The following is a 23,887-nucleotide window of genomic DNA, read 5'->3' on the forward strand; positions in this document are numbered from 1 at the left end:
TTACTGAAATCTTCTCTATATACCTGGAAGGTGCAAAAAGCATTCTATTAGAAGTATAGATTGAGGGACAATCTACAGTACATCACCTTTTCTGCATATTTAAAAATTAATTGTCATGAAAATGAAGACTTTGGGCCATATTCAATGAGAAAAATTTGCCGTGTTTTATGGCGAGTTTGTGCTATTTTCGCGTTGGAAGGAGCATTTTGCTCTCCAAAAGTGAACCACCCTATTCAATGTGATATTTTCGCCGTCTTTCTAAGTGATTTTCGCCGTGTCTCTCCGTGTAGCAATTCTCCATCTTTTCATGGAGAACTGGAATGTGAACTTTTAAACTAAAAGGTTTTTTTTTTTATTTTGGTGTAAAAAAATCAGGAATTTTTTTCTGTGAAGGGGCATGTTATTTTTATTCATGTGCTTATAGCACATGAATATATATTTAATTAAAAATATATATATATTTTTTTAATATTTTTTTTTTACACAGAGCAGCCAGCAGGGGGCCGGAGCTCTCGAGCCGCTCATTAGATATTCATATATTCACTGCACCCAATCATTAAATATGCATGGGTCCCCCGCTGGCTATAGGGGGGGGCAGCTTGTGCTGCCTGGGTCCCGGGGAGCCCTCCTCCCCGTCACATATGTTCTGGGGCAGCCAGGGAGACTTTAATCTCCCTGGCTGCCACCGTCCCCCGGCTCCCTGCCAGCTCCCTGCCGCGGACGTTCGTCCGCTGCAGAGGTTAAGACTCACCGTGAGTGGCGGCGAGTCTTAACCACATTGAATAGTGGGAGCAGGAGTGGCAGCGAGCCCTCTGGAACAGGGCGAGTGCATGGCGAGAGAAAAAATCTCTCGCCATGCACGGAGAATATTTCTCATTGAATACTGCCCTTTGCCTCTCTCACTGACCTATACAATAAATGCCTGCCTTAAATAACCTATAAAATGTTGTGTACCATAAACAGGTTGAGTGCATTTTTGCAGAATACATACTTATATTATACTGTAATAGGGTTTTTAGAATGCCCTGTGTTCTCTAGCTTTCTTCCTGATGGACTCTGATCATTTAGTGGAGGACAGGTCCTCAATCTGATCACCCCCTCTAAAACAATGTATTATTTATTCATTAGTGTGTGTGTATGTATATATATATATATATATATATATATATATATATATATATATATATATATATATATATATATATATATATATATATATATATATATATATATAGCACACACATATATTCCGCAGCATTTTACAGAGAATGTTTGAACATTCACATCAGTCCCTGTCCCAGTGGAGCTTATAATCTATATTCATTACCACATATATACGCACACACAGACATTGTAGGGTTAATTTAGTTGGGACCCAATTAACCTAACAATAAATTTTTGGATTGTGGGAGGAAATCGAAGTAAAACCACACAAGCACTGGGGAGAATATACAAACTCTGAACAGTAAGGGCCATGGTGGGAATCGAACCCATGACCTCAGTGCTGTAAGGCAGTAATGCTAACCATTACACCATCTGTGGAAAACGCCTGCTTTCCGAGCATTGTCTCTTTTTGAAATTGAAGACATTTAAGCCACAATACATTTTAGCAATTCTGTCCGTCAACAACAAGGAGCATTCATTAATGAGATCAGTAAAAGTTCACATCCAGACAAGGAGAATGAAGGTACTTCAACACATAATGCCTAAAAACTACAGAAATTTAATGTTTTGCCAAGGTCATATCATTTTGTAAAAGTGCTGGAGGCTGATGTAAATAAATACAGGACCTGGCTTGAGCCCCAGTCAGAAATATATTTGAAGGCAAGATGTACTAAGCCTTATCAAGTGATGAAATGTCCTTATGATGTAAATTTAGGACAGCATTGTTCTTCTATAAAACCTATATGGCATCCTCTTATAGACCAGGTAGTCCAATAGCAGATGGTCATCTTCCATGTTTGGTTTATAGTTCTCGACTACTACTGCCTCTGTTCTTCTCCGCTTCACCTGGGGTGGTGCTGTGGCGGGGTCAACTGCAGGAAACTGTGGAAGTGATAATACATAAAAGCATTTTATAAAGGTCCAGTGGCTTCAGAATGAGAAATTTTACAGTGACATGGTGTCAGACCAAAATACTAAATTATATACATTTGTAGACTATTTGATTTGCAAACTTTGGTGCTCAATTACCTCATAGCAACTTTAGTATTTTTAGGAACTTACTATAGTTACTATAGATTTCAGCACAGAAAATGACATTATCATCACAATAACCTGTACCTATAATAACCCACACCAGTAAAGGCAGCCATCTCGTAAATTCAGCTACCAATGTCCTAGGAACATGGTAGCATGACCCTGTTTGTCAGTGAGGGCACTGGTTTTTAGTGAACAGGCAGGCTACATTGTTATAAACATCAGCATAGTTTATAACATGATGAATGTGTGATTTATGTTGCTTCACTGTTCAGTTGCAGAACCCTAATGAAGAATTTATACTGTATATTCCAAAAATAAAGGACCTCTCCTCACTTCCAGGTGGCTGCATTCTCACGTCACAGCTCACCTACCTCAGGAGAATATGAAGCAAGGAATTCCCAGGGCCAGGTCACCAGTTGTACGGCCCACTGTTCTGTGCTCTCTCCACAGAGGAAAGAGTATAGAAATACTGTGGGGGATTTTTTTCTTTTTACAAGCAATAAGTGCACTAGGCTTATGTTAAATGACTGCGTATTTAGCTGAGATGTAAGTTTTTCTATTACATTTGTAAAACTAAACAAAACAGGTGAATAAGTCAAAGGTTTCCTTACGGGTGCCACACTTGGTGTAAACGTAATATCTGTATACAAGCGTTTTCTGGCAGCTTTAGGAGGTGTTTTTATATTCTCCACCTTTGATTTATCTGTAATGAAGAATACCGGTGAGCTCGTTTACACAGATAATAAGCAAAATACATCTTACTGTATTATACTTTCTATAAAGTAACAATTCAAAACAAAAAATGAAGAAACACAATAGTTGGGAATAAATCCAACATCTTTCTGATTTGTACAGGGTGTCGGCAGTCAGAATACAGATGCCGGTGGGCACTGGAATGCTGACATTGATGTGAATGCCAACGCTGAATTCCCAAATGCTGGAAACCTGAATGGAAGTATGCGGAGAGGGTTAGCATGCATTATGTGGCAATGCAAGAGATAAAAATACATATTTTTCTACATGCAGGGTAAATATTGGCAGCTTTTGCATGTACTCTGGACAGCATTATTTTTATACTCCTCTTCTTAATCTTAAATCTACTCTAACAGCAGTTATTGAAGCAGGGAGTGATAGATTTATCCACACCTGTGCACCATGACTCCTGCAGAGCAGGAGACTCCTATTGTAATCATGGCTGATGACTAAAGAATAACTCTTTCAAATTAAGGTAACCTGGAGGTTGCCTGTATGGACGAGTCAGAGAACTTTTAATGAATCCCCTTATTTCTTATGCTATAAAAATGTCTGCAATGTTCTCTCCTGGATTTAGCAGTAAATTATGTAATTGTAGGACCTCCGTAACAATGCCATTACATACCTCCCAACAGTCCCGATTTTAGAGGGACAGTCCCGATTGTCAGGGCCTGTCCCGCTGTCCCACCCGCGGGCGGCAGTGTCCTGCGGTGTGTGGGGGCTGTTGGGAGTCCCCCCTGTCAGCTGCTAAGCAGCGGGGAATAAACGCTGTGCGCATGCGCACAGCGTCTATTCCCGCAGCCAGGGGGCTGGGGGCATGGCTTGAGGCTCACAAAGCCTCTGGGTCATGCCCCCATAGCGGCAAAATGGGGGGCGTGGCCTCGTGGGGAGCTTCGAGCATAGGCCACGCCCCAAATTAGGCCACGCCCCCGAAAATTTCGGCGCGCAGCAGCAGCGTCCCGACTACTGAACTGCAAAAGTTGGGAGGTATGCCATTAGGCTCCCTCCCTCCCTGTTCCAAGGCACAACATTTATAAATGGAGGACTTTAGGCAAGTTCCCTCTTCTGCAGAGCTGGATTAAGGGAGGTTCACTGGGTACTTAACCAGGGCTCCCCTGTCTCTTAAGGGTGTCCCATCAAGCAATGCACTAAGCAATGTATACAGGCTTGTCTCTGTCTCTGCACTCCTCGGACGGCCTCTCACGTGGCACGATAGTTGCAGTGCTGCTGCTCCTGGCAGAGAGAGCTCTCTGCATATCGCAGGCACCAGCAGAGGGAGCTACTGAGCAGCCGTAAAGATCAGCAGCAGCTCCAAGCTTACATGGACCCCAATATTGGTTGATGTCCTTCTGCCCTCTTTTGGTTAGTTATGTGTTTGTGTGTATACATGTATGTATTCAGTGTGAGTGTCTGATGTATGTATGTATGTATGTATTATTTATTTACAGTTTCAGCATATTCTGTGTGTGGTAGGGCATTCCATAAGGTGGGTGCTGCCCGACAAAAATCCTGCAAGTGTAAGTGGGAGCAAGTAAAGATTGTGGATGAGAGACGCAGATCTTGTGCAGAGCGAAGAGGTCGGGTGGGAATATATTTTGAGATAAGCAAAGAGATATAAGTCAGTGTAGTCAGAGTGATGTCTTCGTATGTAAGTAGAAGTATTTTATATTGAAGACGGTAATATACAGGCAACCAATGGAGGGACTGGCAGAGCGGATCAGCAGATGATGAATATCTAGCCAGGAAGATCAGCCTTGCAGCTGCATTCAAAATAGTTTGTAGTGGTAAGAGTCTTTTCTCAGGAAGACCGGTAAGTAGGCCATGGCAATAATCAATGCGTGATATGAGTGCATGGATTAGAGTTATTGCCGTGTCTTGTGTAAGGTACAGACGAATTTTGGATATGTTTTTTAGATGCATGTAACACGATTTATAGACAGATTTAATGTGAGGAATGAAGGACAGTTTAGAGTTGAGGATGACCCCTAGGCAGCGAGCTTGTGGCGTAGGATTAATTGTTGTGTTCTCAACAATGATAGAGATATCAGGTTGGTAACTACTCTTGGCTGGTGGGAAGATAATTAATTCTGTTTTGGAAATGTTGAGTTTGAGGTGGCGAGATGATATCCAAGAAGAAATGGCAGAAGGACATTCAGAGACACGGAGCAAAACTGACGGTGACAATTTCTATGTACTGTATGTATGCAGTGTACGTATGTTGTGTATGTATTTATGCAGTCTATGTGGTGCATGTATGTGTATGCTGTGTTTGTGTATGTATTTATGCAGTCTATGTGGTGCATGTATGTGTATGCTGTGTTTGTGTATGTATGCTGTGTGTGCTATACAGTATGTATGTATATAGCCCCAAAAAGCAGCAGTACATTGAATTAGATTTAAAGGGGTAAATATAATAAGATTGGAGTTCTGTTGAAGATGGGATGTTGCCCATAGTGACCAATCAGATTCTATTATCTTCTAGTACAGTGATTCGCAAACTTCTTTGAATCACGGCACCCTAGAGCATCAAAATATTTTCAAGGCACCCCTAGGCCAAATGCTTCTTATTGAGAAATTCAGAAAAAGAATATTAAATTAAGTGCATTGTGTTTATATGTCCCATTTATCTAGGGAGGGACAGGATTTGCTCCTGTTTGTCCACATATATTATGATTGGCAGCCACCAGCACTGGTTTTGCCTGGTACATTGACCATAAATTATATGAATTGATCTTGGTCCACCAACCCAAGGCTCCCCTGCAAGTGTCCTGAGGCACCCTAGGGTGCCTAGGCACACAGTTTGGGAACCACTGTTCTAGTAGGTACTGTATAGATAGTATAATCGGATTGGTTGCTATGGGCAAAGTCCCATCTTCAATAGAACTTCCATCTTAGTAAATTTATCCCTAACTTGTTAAGAAGATTACGTGTAAGATGCTGTCATAATCTCATCAGTCTAATCCATGTTTGTATGCAATGCCTATGTTCATATAGATTGGGCATGTGCCGGGATCACACTGCGCACGCACCAAGATACTGTCATGTTCTTGCTTACAGGTCCTGCTCCAGTTTGCTTGGTAAGCTGCAAGGATCTCAGCTTACTGAGCGCCTGTGACTCTGCCCCACCAACCTGCTGAATACATGCCCCGCACCCCCCTCGCCAATTCCCCTCACTCCTATGGGAGGGGATGTGTAACCAAAACACATCCCCTCACATGCCTCCACTGCAGGAGAAATCATTTGATGGTCACCGACCACATGATTTATCCTGGCTTTACAAATAGAAGTCAGTGGTAAACTGACTTTTTTATTTGCGAGCGCCGGGACAAAGACGGGGCTTGTGGCTGACATCCTGTGACGTCAACCGCCTTCCCCCAGCACACATCATCCCCATCCCCCGCATACCCATGGGAACGCCCAGCTTTTTCATGGGGATGCCCATAGATCGATGGGCGTTCCCATGGACGATCCCCGTCCCCACCGCTTTCTGCCCCGATCCTTGTGAACGGCTTGGTGACTATGCACTATCACTTGTGATGATTAGCGATTCCATAGCCTTAACATTTGCTACTATGAAGACATGTGCAGTACAAGCATGAATCAGGCCATAAGTACTATTGCCAATATTCAACCCACCTATGGTTATTTTTAATTCCATACAGACATCGGTCTTCAAGTCTGTCTCTGATGTTCCCAAGATCTGTCTCTGATGTTCACCAGCTTTAACAGAAGGCTCCTCTACTATTACTGCCTCAATGCTCCTTCGCTTTGCTGGCGGTGGCACTGTGGAGGGGTCCACTACTGGAATCTGTGGATGTGACAATACATAAAAGCATTTTAAAAAGCTTCAGAGTGAGATCTTTTACAGGGACATGGTATCAGACAAGAATACTAATATATATACACACTTGGGGACTATTTCATTTCCAAACTTTGGTGCTCAACAGTCTCATAGCAACTACAGTATTTTTAAGAACTTTGCTTACCTGATAGTATATACATTGTACTTAAAATAACATTTTGAATAGTTACAGCTTATGCGGGGTACACACCAGGACGACCCGCTCACGATGCACATCGTGAGCGGGTCGTCAGTGTTTGTTCCGACCCGCTCACGATGACGCGGGGGGCATGACCCGCTCACGATGTGCACTGTGAGCGGGTCTGATCCGATGGCGACCCGCACCCTAGAGTATGGTCTTTATTCAGATCCTACCTGCTGCAGGTAGGATCTGAATAACGGCAGACCGACCCACGGGACCGCGTATCGGATCGGTATCGGTCCACACCAGGACAGAAACGGGCCCAATCACCACACAATCTACATCCAATCGGTCGGAATTGGATCTAGATTGATGGGATCAGACCCTTGTCGTCCTGGTGTGTACCCAGCATTACTACAGAGTTCATCACAGAAAATTACATTTTCATCACAATAACCTGTATCTGTAACTCACACTCAGTAAAGGTAGCCATTTTGTAAATTCAGCTACCAATGTCCTAGGAACATGGTAGCATGACCCTGTTTCTCAGTGAGGTCACTGGTTTTTAGTAAACATACAAACTGCATTGTTATAAACATCAGCATAGTCCATAACATGATGAATGTGTGATTTATGTTGCTTTACTGTTCAGTTGCATAACCCTAATGAAGCATTGATACTGTATATTCCAAAATAAAGGACCTCTCCTCACTCCTCACTTCCAGGTGGCTGTATTCTCACGTCACAGCTCCCCTGCCTCAGGAAAATATGAAGCAAGGAAGTTCCCAGGGCCAGGTCACCAGTTGTGAATGTACGGCCCACTGTTCTGTGCTCTCTCCACAGAGGAAAGAGTATAGAAATACAGAGGGGGATTTTTCTTGATTTTTACAAGCAAGAAGTTCACTAGTCTTATGTAAATTAAAATATTTCTATGTAAAATGACTTCACCTGTAGCTGAGATGTATGTTTTTCTAATGTAAAACTGAACAAAACCGGTGAATAGGAGGCAGGTTTCTTTACAGGTTCCCTCAGGGGTGCCACTTTTGCTGCAAAGGTCATATCTGAGTATCTGGCAGCTTTAGGAGGTGCTGTTATTTTCTTCACCTTTGATTTATCTGTAATGAAGAATACCGGTGAGCTCATTTACACAGAAAATAAGCAAAATATATCTTACTATACTTACAAGAAAGTAAAAATTCAAACCAGAAAAAAATGAATAAACACAATTTATAGTTGGGCATGTCACTACATCCAATATCGATCTGATTTGTACAGGGTGCCGACAGTCAGAATACAGATGCCAGTGGACAGAAGACTGGTGCTGGAAAGCTGACATTGATGTGAATGCCGACTCTGTAAAAATCCAAACTGCTGACATCCTTAATGTAAGTATGCGGATAGGGTTAGTGTGCATTATGTGGCAATGCAAGAGATGAGTATACAGCAGTGGCGTAGCTATAGCTCCGCAGCCCCCGCGGTGGCGGGGAGGCGCAGAGAACCTGTGGGTGACGGGGGTCTGCGGGGCTATAGCTACCACTTACCCGCTGCTGTCCGGCCGCATCTGCCTGTCATGGTCCCGTGTCTCCCGGCGCCGGCTCCTGCTGCTATAATGAAAACGGACTCTTAGAAAATGGCTGCCCCCATACTGCAGACAGTTTTCTGTCTGCAGTATGGGGGCAGCCATTTTCTAAGATTCCGTTTTCATTATAGCAGCAGGAGCCGGCGCCGGGAGAGACGGGACCGTGACAGGCAGATGCGGCCGGGCAGGTACGTCGAGGGGGTCGAGGGGAGGGGGCGCCGAAAAATATGCGACGGGGGAGCGACAATTAGGTAGTTACGCCACTGGTATACAGTACAGTCCCACTCTTTGCTTGCAGTTATGGGATCAAAATATATTTAGAACAGTGCAGAGCAACAGAACACAGAAGATAGAGCAATTGTGAAATCCAGAATGAGGCCGGATGTTGAACCTGCACCGATCATGTCCAAGACGCAGAGGTACATGGAATTAGATTCTAAGGGGTAAATTTACTAATACCCCTTTTAGACCAAAACGAAGGGTCGCACCCGGCTTTTTGGACCCTGGTTGAAGCCGGGTGCGACCCGGCGTTTAGGGGCATTAACACCGGACGGGCTTAAACGCCCGCACCCCCCTCCCGCCCCTTCCCGGCGCTTGAAGATGACAGCGCAATGTCATCTTCAAGCGCAGATCGACGCCGCCGTACCCGGAACGCTGCTGGGGGCAGCCCAGCACTAAGGTAAGCTGGTAGGCTGCCCCCAGTCCCTGCACGCACCCCCCCGCCATTGGACAGGAGGTGAATGGATGCCGCACACAGGCATCCATTCACCTCCCTCCCCCGCCAACACTGCTGTCTGCAGAGTATAGCAGACAGCAGCGCCGGCTGTCAGTGTCAGACTGACAATACGTCCAAGCTGCGGTCCGCAGGTTGGACGTTCCCCATTCATGTAAATGGGAGCCGGGTCATCTGACCCCCCGTTCCCATTTACACCGCCCTCTACCCAGGTCCTAGCCGTGTTCTACCCAGGTCAGGACCTGGGTAGAAGTCCCGTGTAAAGGGACACGGCGTTAGGGATTTACACCGCCGAAGATCCAGGTCTGACCCGCCGCTGACCCGGATTTTTCGGCGGTGTAAAAGGGGTATAAGATGGGAGTTTTGTTGAAGATGCTATGTAGACTATAGCCTTCAATCAGATTCTATTATCTTCTAGAAGGTACTAAATAAATAAGAACTCTAATCTGATTGCGTATAGGCTGTGTATGTGTACGCAGTTTCAGTCTGACTTTGCCAGGGTTCCAGTGCCCTTGTAGTTTCTATTCTGTGCAGCCGCCTTACTTGTGATGATTCCATAGCCTAAACCTTTGCTATAGTGAAGGCATGTGCAGTACAAACATGATCCCTAAGTACTATTGCCAATATGCCGCCCATGTGATAGAAATAGTGTTCTTAGCACTATAGATGACTAGAACACATAGCATAAGTATTAGTTTTCTAGCAGCAGAATACAACCTGCCAGTGGCGTTGCAGTGAGGATCAGCATGTATGAGTAAATGCCCGGCCATGTAATAAGAAGAGGAAGCAATTACAGGTACTCTGATAAACACTATAGAAGACTGGACAGTGAAGGGCAGGTATTGGTTATGGCTGAAATTTAAGCACCAATGAATTACAGGTCCTTTGAGTTTAAGGACTGTGCGCATTACCTGCTGGCTTGGAAATCTGCTTAATCTCTGTAGAACCTGTCGCCTGTAAGCCCGATGAAGCCTCATCAACAGCTTTTTGGCGCTTGAGAGCCTTTTCCTGCATAATCTCTGCAAACGTCTTTACTCTCACATGTTCTACTGATTTTGATGCGTCACTGATCGCTTTTAAATTCAAAATGGTCTTCTTTTTTGGTCCGACATTGCGGCCAAAAGTATTGTCCTTGCTGGACATTTTATCACTGCTGCTTGGCAGGGTAATACCTGCGGCGCGTCCACAACTCTCTACAGAAGAGATGGTAAAGAAATGGAATTAATGATGAAACAAATCTTGACAACACATTGGTTAATATTATCTGCATTCATTTGTTATGTGTGACGTGCTATGGCCAGATGACTCAGCCTTCACCATGTTCTTGGCGTTATTGTGCTCGTTAAGCAGTAACCTATAATTATTATGATTCTGTAATGATGTAGTTACATTTTCCTGGTAATGTTTAGGTGCAGTGACCAGGGGCTTAGGGAGGGCGGAGCCGGTGGAGCACAAGCTCCAGGCGCTGAGAGCTCCAATGGCACAAATGCAGGGCAGGCGGTAGTTGCAGAGCGGAGAGCAGCACCGCTCCCTCCTCCGCCCGCTCCGAGTCCCTGCTCTGCCGCTGGAGAGACAGCGCTGCTCTCTTTCTCTACCGCCCCCCTCTCCCCCCATCCACTTTGGTGCTTACAAACGCACATATGGGATATATATATATATATATATATATAGACGTGGAGTTTTGAGCCCTCTCCACTTTATCAAACCCAGTTATATCGGTGTGGACCACTTGATCTTTAATGTTACGTCCACGTGTGTAGCACGACATTGGCCGTGCGGATTTGAAACATGGAAGAGTGTGGTCAGATTTGACGATCGGCCACAGCGCCTTAGTGGCCCGTTGGACAATGGGGCTGGATCTTGAAAATTGTTGCTTCCATGGAATGATGTTTTTAACTGCCCGCTCTTTGGTTGCTAACAGGGTTTGACGTGGGATGGACAACACCTCATGCTGCTGGGTGCGTAAGGTTCTTAAATTGTAGCCTCTTTCTGTAAAGCGCTGAACAACCTGATTGGTCCCCTCTATGGCTCCTTCCTGGGTGCTTGCTATTCTTGCTACCCTCATCAGCTGTGATTTCGGGAGTCCTTTCTTTAACGGTCTCGGATGATGGCTGGAAGCCAATAGTAAGTTATTACGATCTGTTTCTTTTGAATACACTTGCGTTTGGATCAGGCCATCTTTTAGGTTAACCTGCACATCCAGATAATTGATACTTTGTAGCTGTATATTATAAGTGTATTTTATGGGGCTGGCACTGAGGTTGATAGCTGCTATATGGTCTTCCAATATTTTTGTAGGGCCTGACCACAGACAGAATAGATCATCAATAAATCTAACAAAGAAAATTATATGGTGGTTGATTGCAGGGTTACACAAGAACTTCTCCTTTTCTTCTGAGAACATAAAGATGTTTGCCAGGCTCGGTGCCACTGGGCTTCCCATGGCACACCCATTGTTCTGCTGGTAGTAACTGCCATTATACAAGAAATAATTCCTTTCCAGGGTCAATCGTAGTAGTTGTAAGAACAGGCCATGATTTACGTCTTGGATGTTACAGTCTCTCATGAACTGTGCTACCGCTGCTACACCTGCTGCCTGAGGGATCGAGGTATACAGGCTATTAACATCCAGTGTTACCAACACTGTATCGGCTGGAATCGATGTCAACGACTGGAGTCTGAGCAAGAAGGCTGTGGTATCCTTAATAAATGTTTGCTGTTTTTGGACCCATGGCTGTAGGACTATGTTAATAGCCTGTATACCTCGATCCCTCAGGCAGCAGGTGTAGCAGCGGTAGCACAGTTCATGAGAGACTGTAACATCCAAGACGTAAATCATGGCCTGTTCTTACAACTACTACGATTGACCCTGGAAAGGAATTATTTCTTGTATAATGGCAGTTACTACCAGCAGAACAATGGGTGTGCCATGGGAAGCCCAGTGGCACCGAGCCTGGCAAACATCTTTATGTTCTCAGAAGAAAAGGAGAAGTTCTTGTGTAACCCTGCAATCAACCACCATATAATTTTCTTTGTTAGATTTATTGATGATCTATTCTGTCTGTGGTCAGGCCCTACAAAAATATTGGAAGACCATATAGCAGCTATCAACCTCAGTGCCAGCCCCATAAAATACACTTATAATATACAGCTACAAAGTATCAATTATCTGGATGTGCAGGTTAACCTAAAAGATGGCCTGATCCAAACGCAAGTGTATTCAAAAGAAACAGATCGTAATAACTTACTATTGGCTTCCAGCCATCATCCGAGACCGTTAAAGAAAGGACTCCCGAAATCACAGCTGATGAGGGTAGCAAGAATAGCAAGCACCCAGGAAGGAGCCATAGAGGGGACCAATCAGGTTGTTCAGCGCTTTACAGAAAGAGGCTACAATTTAAGAACCTTACGCACCCAGCAGCATGAGGTGTTGTCCATCCCACGTCAAACCCTGTTAGCAACCAAAGAGCGGGCAGTTAAAAACATCATTCCATGGAAGCAACAATTTTCAAGATCCAGCCCCATTGTCCAACGGGCCACTAAGGCGCTGTGGCCGATCGTCAAATCTGACCACACTCTTCCATGTTTCAAATCCGCACGGCCAATGTCGTGCTACACACGTGGACGTAACATTAAAGATCAAGTGGTCCACACCGATATAACTGGGTTTGATAAAGTGGAGAGGGCTAACACGTCTTTTTTGAAAAAACCTCCGGGATGCTACCGTTGCCTCAACTGCACGACGTGCAAAAATCTGGTCGTGTGTAGGTCCTTCAAACACCCACACACGGAAGCTATCATCCATATTAAGCAGGTCCTGACATGCCAACTGACTCATGTAATCTATCTTTTATTTTGCCCCTGTCAACTATTCTATGTCGGCAAAACGATTCGCACGATCAAAGACAGAATGGCACTGCACAGATCGGCTATTAACCAAGCAATCCGCTTGGGCAAAGCCGACCAACCAGTAGCCAGACACTATCTGGAGAAGGGCCATACAGTGTCTGATATTAACTTTATACTTATTGATCACATCCCCCCTTTCCGCCGTGGAGGTGATAGAGATGGTTCGTTATTAAAATTGGAGGCGCGATGGATCCATAGGCTACAGACTGTTAGACCGCACGGTCTCAATGAAAGATTCAACTGGAGCATATTGTACTAAACACTACCCTTGTGAATTGCACCGGTGGACTTCTAGTACAAACATCAGTGCTCTTATAACGCAAGCATTAGTGGACGCTTTAAGTGATGCTTTATTTTGTTGTTGCATATTCATTATTCTTGCATATTTATTATTCTTGCTTTAATTTGCCATCACAGCTATGCTTGCTTATGTTGTACTATTGCCTGTAGTCATTGAATGTACCTGTCATTCATACAGGTTTCAGTGTATCCATACTACGTGCTCCGTATGGTAGATTGTGATTGGCGGCTGGGGACAGCGCCTCTGGTCTGACGCGCACCCTAGCAACGGACACACAGAGGAAGCTGTCAGCGCTTCTCATGCCTCATTTCCGGGGGCGTGCGATCGGCGCACCCGGCCGCCGGTCAGAATCATTAGGAATGGTGAGTACATATAATCTCATGTCTGCATGTATTGTTGTTTGCTACCTCACACCACACCTTGAGGAAAATGTCTGCGGACATTGAAACGTCGGTGGACTGGTGTTGATGGTTATCTGATGTATTGATTTATTACATATATATAAAAAATTCTGAAATAAGTCCCCTGGAGTGACGCTGTCTTTTGCTAAGTATATATATATATATATATATGCAGGGGTCACAGGTGGGCGCTTTGACATCATGCAAGTCAAGTACTTTACAAACATAGGTTGGTGCCCCGACGTTTCAATGCCGATGTAGGCATTTTTATCAAGGGCCCATGTTGTAATCAGTTGATGCAATCATGGGCCCTTGATAAAAATGCCTACATCGGCATTGTAACGTCGGGGCACCAACCTATGTTTGTAAAGTAATTGACTTGCATGATGTCTGAATAACCTGCTTTAAATACAAACAAAAACTTCATTTACAAGACCCTTTGAGTGCCGCAAGTCTTCAAAAAACTTGCATTTACCTTGTTGGAGGCACCTGGGCAAAATACAGCAAATTGAGGAGAGTGCCGGATCACCAGGAATTATATATATATATATATATATATATGTGTGTGTATGTATGTTATTGAAAATAGCGGCAGACAGGGCTAAGCTAAGCTGGGCAGAGCAGGGAGCGGGCGGGGATTGCAGGCTCCAGTCCCACTTGGCAACAAGCTATTTTAGTCCCCCTTGGTAACGAGCTATTTCGGTCCCCCTTGGCATCGAGCATGAACTTCCTAGCAATGAGCATGTAGGTAAGTGGCACTTATGTGTAATGGGCATTACTGTTTGTTATATAGTATGTAATGGGCATCAGGTGTGGGGCATGTGGCTTTATGTGTATAATGGGTATTACAAATTTTGCTAAAATGTGCAATGGGCATTACGGTGTGTGGCATAATGTCAGGCCATGCCCCCTTTTTGCCGTGCAAGAGCCACGCCTACTTCAAATCGGGAAAGGGGGGGGGGCGCGAAACATGCCCTGAGCACTGTGGCACCTAGCTACACCACTGGCAGGGACTCGCATTGAAGCCAAGATCTATGCTATATGCCATAAAATAATATGGAATGATCTAATGTAGCATCATGTGCAACATGTATTTCAGAATAACAGTGCACCCAATCAGGGCAGTAGAGCAGTGGTTCCCAACCCTGGTCCTCAAGTACCCCATCAGTGCACGTTTTCCAGGTCACCCTGCAGGTGCACTCATTATTCAGGCACGTTTGAAAAGATCACAGGTGGAGCTAATTATAGCACTTGTGATTCTGTGTGGATACCTTCAAAACATGCATTGTTGGGGGTACTTGAGGACCAGGGTTGGGAACCACTGCAGTAGAGGGACCCAGGTACTGTGGGGCATGGCCTAATCATGGAAGGCATGGTCATCCTTAGAATAAAATTGAGAAACAAATAGCACTTAAAGCACCTCCCTGGCCACACTGCAGTTGAGTAGAGCTGATGCTGCCCCACTGGGCCCCACTTGAGGAAGGAGTTGTGTGTACTGAGTGCAGGGATGTGTGAGGACCACAGGCTAATAGTGACAGAAGCCACATTGAGTGCAGGAGGGATGAGGGTAATGAATTGGAGGTGACAGAGGCCACAATCATTGTGGGGGAGGTGTGTCAGGGCATGATTGGGGTGACGGGCAACATTTAGTTCAGTGGTGTGTGATGAACATAGGTTGGGATGATGGGGGCCATACTTTTTGTAGGGGTATGCGCAGGCCACATTGTGTAAAGTAGTGTGTGTGTAGGGGATATATGAAGGATAAGGGGCAGGGGCGGATTTAGGGGTCAAGCCGTTCCTAGGCACAACATTTTTGTCTGCCCCCCACCACCCCCATATTAGGCGTGTGGCGTGATACAGGACACATACCCTGCACATCACCTACTGTAACTGCAGCCTCCTGTGCCACTACTAAGGGCTCCCAGGTAGGGATGGCCGCCGACCATCGATGATTCAAAATCATCTATGGTTCATGGCCGATGTTGAATACTTTTGCCATCGATGGGGGAGAACCAGATGGTTTCCCTCCATCGATGGAACAGCAAAAGGTACTTGTTTCCTAGCACGGCGCCCATCGCATACCATCGTATGCCTTAATTAGTGGTATGCGATGGTATGTGATGGACCCGATTTTCGGGTCCTAAGAGCCCCACTGTACAATTTTTAAATCGCATCTCATCGCATGCCATTAAAATGGCATGCGATCAAAATGATGATTTAATTGTACATTATATAGTGTGGCGAGCGCAACGAGCCACCGAGCCCAAAGTGTGGCGAGCAGACGCGTAATACATGCAAAGTTATCCACGTCCCCTCGCGGGGCTCGATACGCTCGCCATGATTCGGGCTCGCTGCGCTCTCCACACTATATAGAATCAACTCCACGCCGACGTGGATAGTGGGCCTATGAAAAGGTCGGAGGACGCGTACCGCCGCCCCTCGCGGGCTCGCCACGCTTCGGGTTGGCGTTAATTGTGGCAGTGACGTTAACAATGGGTGTGCATATAACATACTAATCACCCATCAGGGTGATTGTACAATGAAATCATCGTTTTTATTGCATTGATCGCATCGCATGCGATCTGGTCGTGGGCGCTGTGCTAGGAAACAAGCACCCAGCAAAACAATGTTTTGCTTTTTTTTTCTTCAAAGTGCCGGGACACGGAGCATAGCTCCGTCCCCAGACACCCGAGAAGCCCCGCCCCCATGTTTTGATTGGCCCACATGCCAATCAATCAAACACAATGGATGACCATCGATATGTAAAAATATCGATGGTCAGCCATTGCATAGTTTAGCACTATCGATGGGCAGTTGCAGAATTGCCATCGATGGCAACCATCAATGGCAATGGAAACAATGGCCATCCCTACTCACACAGGAGACACTCTTTCACAACTCGGGGCCCGCTCCCACCACCCCGCACACCCTCTTCACCCAGCATGAGGCTGTGTATCACTGCAGGCTCCTTTCTTCAGTGGGGTCGTTCTCTCCGGTGACCCGTGAGAGGAGGGGGATGCGTTGCCACCCCAGCGCAGCCCTGCAGAGATCGCCCCTCCCCAAACTCTCTTCAGGAACCCCTTCCCCCATGAAGCTCCTCTCCTGGGCCCAGCTGTTACCCAGGGGCGCTTGCCACTTGTCACGTTTCGTGTGCTTGGTGAAGCACCAGCCAGAGTATAACGGAGGCTGGGTGCTTTGATGTAGGGCTGTTGCATGAACGACAGAGCGGAGTGAAGCAATTGGTTAAAATTAAACCTTTTTTAATGAAGATACTGCGTTACAAATTATATGATGATGGCACAATAATATAACTGTAGATATTGGATGAATGAGACAATAATAATAATTTGTTGAAGAAGATTGAGAAGGATGGCAAATGAAGAAGTTGTTGGAAGGATTGAAGATATTGATGATTTGAAGAATAATAATGAAGGATTGAAATAAGATGAAGTCAAATGGAAGGGATCTCGCTGATTGAGGTCGTGGCTGCTATGATATCAGGGATACTGGCCACGGATGATGACCGTCAGGAACAGAAGGAGGAAGATGACACCTTTGGGGTGTTTAACCTAGGGATGGCCATCGTTGCCATTGCCATCGATGGCAATTCTGCAAGTGGCCATTAATAGTGCTTAACTATGCAATGGATGACCATCGATATTTTTACATATCGATGGTCATCCATTGTGTTTGATTGATTGTCCTGTAGGTGTCGGGGCGGAGCTATGCTCCGTGTCCCGGCACTTTGAAAAAAATAAAAAAAGCAAAACATCGTTTTGCTATTCCATCGATGGAGGGAAACCATCTGGTTCTCCCCCCATCGATGGCAAAAGTATTCGACATCGGCCATGAACCATCGATGATTTCGAATCATCGATGATCGATGGCCATCCCTAGTTTAACCTTGTCCTTGTATCCTTAGAGGCGGTAAAGAAGATTCCATGGTAGAATATGGTTTAGGCAGTGGACGACCAGCAGGAGTAGATAAAGAGAAGACTTCACCCAGAGGATAGGAGTCAGCCTGCAGCGGAGACTGCAGGGATTGCCAGGGATGCACGGAGATGCTATCTGGTGGACAACATTGTACTGACTACCGGTCTGGCCCGGCTAGTCAGTATTTAAGTGCTGAGCGGGATGATGATTGGCCGCAGGAGTGACATCACGGCCTCACGCTACCCGGAGCCAGCACGCCAGGACCCTGCACACCAGAACCGACACCCGGCAAAGGGACACGGAGCCCGACTGGTGACAGAGTGACAGAATGTAGCATGTCGGCGCTGGCATCAGAAGTGGAGGTAAACGCCAGAGCAGAGGGCATAGCGTCAGAGCACTGCATGTCTGAAACAGCACAGGGAGCAAGGGTAGCTGCAATGGTGGTCGTGACACCACTTACACGCTGCACTTACATGCAGTTTGCGTATCCGCCGGCCAAAGAGTGACAGGTGCCAGCATGTGTGCCCTAGGCTCCACTCTCATGTGCCGGCTCCCCCTGATGCCGCTGTCTGATTCAAATGCAGCAGTGACAGCCAGCTGCACACAGCACACACGAGACAACCCCAGCACCCCGGCATACATGCACAGGGGCAGCCGGGATCACTGCCACAGAAAGCTCCTCTCCTGGCTGCTGCGTGCAGTCAGATCGGAGCGCTCCTCTCTTGCTGTGTGAGTGGGAGGAGGGGCCAGTGTGTGAGCAGCCTCCGTCTCTCCTGTCACGCTGGCTGCTGCCGCCACACACACCCCTCACACTCTCTCTTACATGGTGTGGTGGCTTACGTCCTGCCCAGGGGCAGGCCCATACACACTTGTAGATTTTCATTTCAAAAGACTTTGCCAAAATCTCTGATAGATTTATCTTTCACCAAAGTAGTGTGTACACACTGAGCCATTTTCCCCAAAGAGAAAAATATTTTCAGGAGGCAAAAGACTTTGCTGAAAATCTTTCATTATAAGGCTATTTACATAATGGGCGGGGTTTAGGACCCATTTTATTCACTGCATTTCTGTTCTTGGGGCCTGATTCAGAGCTGATCATTGGGCTGCGTATATTCAGAGCCCAGTGATCAGGTAAATCGAGGGCCAGCGCCACCACTAGACAGCTTTAGGTATTTCCCTAGGGTGCTAGCCACTGGAGGGCGGCATTTGGGAGCAGCTTCCCTACTTGGTTGGAGCCAGGTGAGCGTCGCCCCACACCAGCTCCCCCAAACGAGCATCAAACCCCCCCCCCCAGACTTGGAGGAGGCAGCCGCATCAAGCTCCCCCCCACCCCTGGATTTGGCGGCTGCAGGGGCCGCTTCACCCCCTGGACTCGGAGGGGTGGCCGCATCAAGCCCCCCCACTTGGAGGTGGCTGCTTCACCCCACCCCTGGACTCGGTGGCGGCCACCACATCACCTCTCCCCCGGTGAGCAACGAGCCCCCCCTCCCCCACCTGGGGCTATGTGGTGCGTTGCACTGGCCCTGGGTAAACGTGGCCCCATGCGGCACCGCCAGGGTGAGATCCCACCCACCTACAAGGCTGCGATTTAATTTGCTGCCCTGCACATAGGTAGAAACAAAACAAACATACATTGGTGGGCAGTGGTGCCAGTTATATATACATTGCTGGCATGTGCCAGCAATGTATACATTACTGGCTTATACATTACATTGGTGGGCAGTGGTGCCAGTTATATATACATTGGTGACATGTGCCAGCAATGTATACACTACTGGATAATACATAATGTTGGTGGGCAGCGGTGCCAGTTATATATACATTGCTGGCATGTGCCAGCAATGTATACATTACTGGCTTATACATTACATTGGTGGGCAGTGGTGCCAGTTATATATACATTGGTGACATGTGCCAGCAATGTATACACTACTGGATAATACATAATGTTGGTGGGCAGCGGTGCCAGTTATATATACATTGCTGGCATGTGCCAGCAATGTATACATTACTGGCTTATACATTACATTGGTGGGCAGTGGTGCCAGTTATATATACATTGCTGACATGTGCCAGCAATGTATACACTACTGGATAATACATAATGTTGGTGGGCAGCGGTGCCAGTTATATATACATTGCTGGCATGTGCCAGCAATGTATACATTACTGGCTTATACATTACATTGGTGGGCAGTGGTGCCAGTTATATATACATTGGTGACATGTGCCAGCAATGTATACACTACTGGATAATACATAACGTTGGTGGGCAGCGGTGCCAGTTATATATACATTGCTGGCATGTGCCAGCAATGTATAAATTACTGGTTTATACATTACATTGGTGGGCAGTGGTGCCAGTTATATATAAATTGCTGGCATGTGCCAGCAATGTATACACTACTGGATAATACATAACGTTGGTGGGCAGTGGTGCCAGTTATCTATACATTGCTGGCATGTGCCAGCAATGTATACATTACTGGGCACTGGCTTATACATTACGTTGGTGGGCAGTGGTGCCAGTTATATATACATTGCTGGCATGTGCCAGCAATGTATACACTACTGGATAATACATAACATTGGTGGGCAGTGGTGCCAGTTATCTATACATTGCTGGCATGTGCCAGCAATGTATACATTACTGGGCACTGGCTTATACATTACGTTGGTGGGCAGTGGTGCCAGTTATATATACATTGCTGGCATGTGCCAGCAATGTATACATTACTGGCTTATATAGTACATTGGTGGGCAGTGGCTTATTAATAACATTGGTGCCCAGTGGTGCCAGTAATATATACATTGCTGGCACATGGCAGCAATATATATATTACTGGCTTAAAAATAGAAAACATTGGTGGCCAGTGGTGCTCCGTGTGGAGCAGGGCGGAGGGGGGCGGGGCGTCAGCAACAAGCCCCGGGCGGCTGAAGTTAACACAGTCACAATGCTGGGGGACCAGCGCGGTGGAGCAGGGCGGGGCATCATCAGCAAGCCCACCCCGGGCGGATGAACATGGAGCCGGGAGGACGTTATCGGGGGACCAGCGCGGTGGACGCCGTGAGTATGCAGCAGGGGGAGGGAGCAGGGCGGTCCGCCCGGCTGAAAGTGGCTCATCTTTCAGCCTGGCGGCCGCACACACACACAGCGCGATGATTGATGACAAACCATCCATCATCGCTGCTGCACCAGTGGGGGGACAGGCGGCCAGAGAGGGCGCTGCAGCATTGTGCTGAGGGTCAGGCTGCGGCTCTCTGTCCCGTGCACCCAGCGCCAGCACCGAGCCACACACAGAGGTCACAGTATACTGTATATGCTGTATATAGGATAGATCATTTTTCTACTACAACTTAATCTCCAGGCCTTGTACCTAATGATGACTTTGATATTTTACCTATTCCTGCAGTATGCTCTGATCCTTGGGGCAGGTAATTCTCCCACTATAAATGTGAAGTTTAAACTCTTCAACAAATTCTCCTACGATGCTGTATGCATGTGCTGCTCTGAAGTAACGTCAGACAAAATTGAGACCTAGTGGACAGGGCAGCATTGTGATGTCACCATGCTGCTCAGGCAACCAACCAATCAGCTCATAGCTGTTATTTTTCAAACACAGCCTGTAACATGGCAGTTACAGGTAGGAGCTGATTGGCTGGTACTTTGGGGCAGATGTATTAAGTGATCAACTGGTCAGTGTTAATGCACCTGCCAATCTGCTTCTAACTGTCAATTACTTTTCTACATACCGTATGTGAGTAACATGTTTCACAGAATAAAAGTGTAAGGACTCTGTTACTAATACCACTGTCATACCTGCAGCAGTGGCCAGGGCCGTTTCTAGAGGCAGCAGCCCGGGGCGCCTGGCAGCTCCCCCCCCCCGCCATCGCCACCTCCCTTTCTCCCCCTCTCCCCGGCCACCACAGGCTCAGCTGATTTCTCAGGGGAGGGGAGGAGAGCGCATCGCGCATCTCTCCTTCCCCTCGCTCACTGTGTCACTGGGCTGTCAGCCAATCAGAGCTTGCGGGCCGGCAGCCAATCAGGAGCCAGCCCGTGAGGTATGAATGGCTGACGGCACAGATACACAGTGAAGGGGAAGGAGAGACGCGCGATGCGCTCTGCTCCTTTCCCCAGGAAGGCAGCAGCACCATCAGAACCAACACCAGTGATGGCAGCGGCGGGGGACTGGAGGGGGAGACCCAGGGCCACAGTGAGTTGTGCTGCTTGTGGCACTTTGGGGGAATATGTGTGGCACTGTGGGGGCATATCTGGCACTGTAGGGCAGGGATGGGGGAACCTTTTTTGTGCCAAGGGACATTTGTATGGGGGAAAAAAATCCTTCGGGGGCCATGTTTAAAAATTTCTCATACAAATTGTCCTGCTGCAGTCGTCCCACACTCCGGCGGCTGCTGCTGACTAGGACTGACAGTCTCCGGCTGCTGTTGATAATTTTTACTGTCTAGTCTAGTGTGTAGTGTATGGGGCTTAAGTACTCACAACAGGTGTATACAGTATAGAGCAGGGCTGGGCAACGCCAGCCCTCCAGATGTTGATAAACTACACATCCCAGCATGCCTTGCATCAGTTCCAGCATGGCCACATAGCAAAACTAATGCAAAGCATCCTGGAATGTGTAGTTCATTAACATCTGGAGGGCCGGTGTTGCCCAGCCCTGGTCTAGCGTATGTACATTCTATGTAATATGTACAGTTAGAGAGAGCACAAAGGATGGACAGTGTGCAGATGGGTACAGGTGTGTCTTCATTACCCATCCATTCTGTGCCAAGTGGTGCGAGACGAATGGTTTGACTTAAGCTGGGTACACACCTACAGATTTATCTATTCAATCTATCTGGCATGAGCAAAAATCAGGAAATGTATGGGAGCATACAGTATGAGAATTGACATTTGCTCCCAGAACTGGAAAACAGACAAATTGGATAAATACATTTCATTTAACAAATTTATAGGAACAATGTTTTTTGGCCATTTTCCAGTGTTTGGGAGCAGATCATTGATAGTCATTTGCTCCCATACATTACCAGATTTATATTCCCACCAGACAGATAAATCTGTAGGTGTGTACCCAGCATTAGACGCCCTTCCAGTCCAGTGATTCCTGGACTTTCATAACGGTTTCGGGCAGGCTGCTGGCAATTTTGACTAAGCAGATTTTGGCTTATGGTGAATACACGCGTTTAGGTTTCCACTTATACTGGAGAAGCAAAATTGAATGGGCATCCATTGGTTTTTCCTCATTCATTGGGAGATGCGCTTGGATGGAAATTGAAAAGGAAAATAGACTTGCCAGGCAAGACTGTATATAAGAAATTGAATCGAAAGCGATATCGAATCGACTTTGTCATCTAACCGTGTGTACCCACTATTAGAGCACTAAATGATTTTGACTATGAGTGATTTAAGCCAAATACACACAGACGTGTGGCTTAGTTAAAATTGCCTTGCCTTGCATAGTCTATCGCAGTGCACACACACACTGTGATTTTGGCTAACCTTCTAGGCGATTTTGACTTTCTAATCAAAAACTCCTGGGCAAATCACACCGTGTGTACATGGGTTTAGTAGTCCATACTATGTGATTGGGTCCGAGGGGTCTGGATTTATCTCTCTAGTGATTCCATGACACCTGAGTGGGTGTGATCCCTGCAAAAAAAAAAAAAGAGACCGAACCAACCTCTGAGGGGATGGGAACGGGGGGCGCTTGGTATGAGTGGTTTCTGAGCAGCTGCTTAGAACAGGTTAGTTAGACCTGTATAGGTATAACGAAGAAAAAACAAAAGTGCAGCGCTAGTAGAAAAAATGAAATTTGCAATTGGATGATCTTTACATGAACATTTTTAATAACCAAAATAAAAATACACAACTGAGTATATGGCCATAATAAAGAAATAAAAAAATAAAACAGTATAATAACAGTGCCTACTTCCACAATTTTAGCAGCAATACTGGAGTGTCCGTTCCTATTAATGCCCAAATAGTGTTAGTTTGATGGGTAATAGTTACCGCCCCTGATGGTATAGGCTGTGGGGCACAGAGTCCAAGTTTTCAGCCCAGATGTTGGCAAAAAT

The 23,887-nt window shown here is 46.3% G+C and overlaps 2 protein-coding genes across 9 annotated transcripts in view; one reads left to right on the forward strand and one right to left on the reverse strand.

Annotated features, from left to right (window-relative positions):
* Positions 1-1,628: 1,628 nt before the first annotated feature.
* Positions 1,629-21,314, reverse strand: LOC146059904 (uncharacterized). The gene is made up of 6 exons (XM_083172555.1): positions 21,196-21,314; positions 10,162-10,443; positions 7,887-8,053; positions 6,592-6,763; positions 2,814-2,905; positions 1,629-2,046 (listed from the first exon to the last, which is right to left on the reverse strand). The coding sequence occupies exons 2-6, from the start codon at positions 10,391-10,393 to the stop codon at positions 1,876-1,878; spliced, it is 834 nt and encodes a 277-aa protein (XP_083028681.1). The 5' UTR covers positions 10,394-10,443; positions 21,196-21,314; the 3' UTR covers positions 1,629-1,875.
* LOC146059905 (uncharacterized) overlaps positions 20,761-23,887 on the forward strand; it is a 36,462-nt gene continuing 33,335 nt past the window's right edge. For 2 of the 8 annotated variants that reach the window (XR_014470331.1, XR_014470332.1), the window contains exon 1: positions 20,767-20,861. The gene's annotated coding sequence lies outside the window, so the exon portion shown is untranslated. Of the gene's footprint in view, positions 20,862-21,020; positions 21,230-23,887 lie in introns of those variants that run through there. The other 6 variants (XM_083172556.1, XM_083172560.1, XM_083172557.1 and 3 more) reach the window with 4 other exon arrangements.

This window comes from Crinia signifera, chromosome 2, assembly GCF_055691185.1.
Source record: "Crinia signifera chromosome 2, ASM5569118v1, whole genome shotgun sequence".
NCBI lineage: Eukaryota > Metazoa > Chordata > Amphibia > Anura > Myobatrachidae > Crinia > Crinia signifera.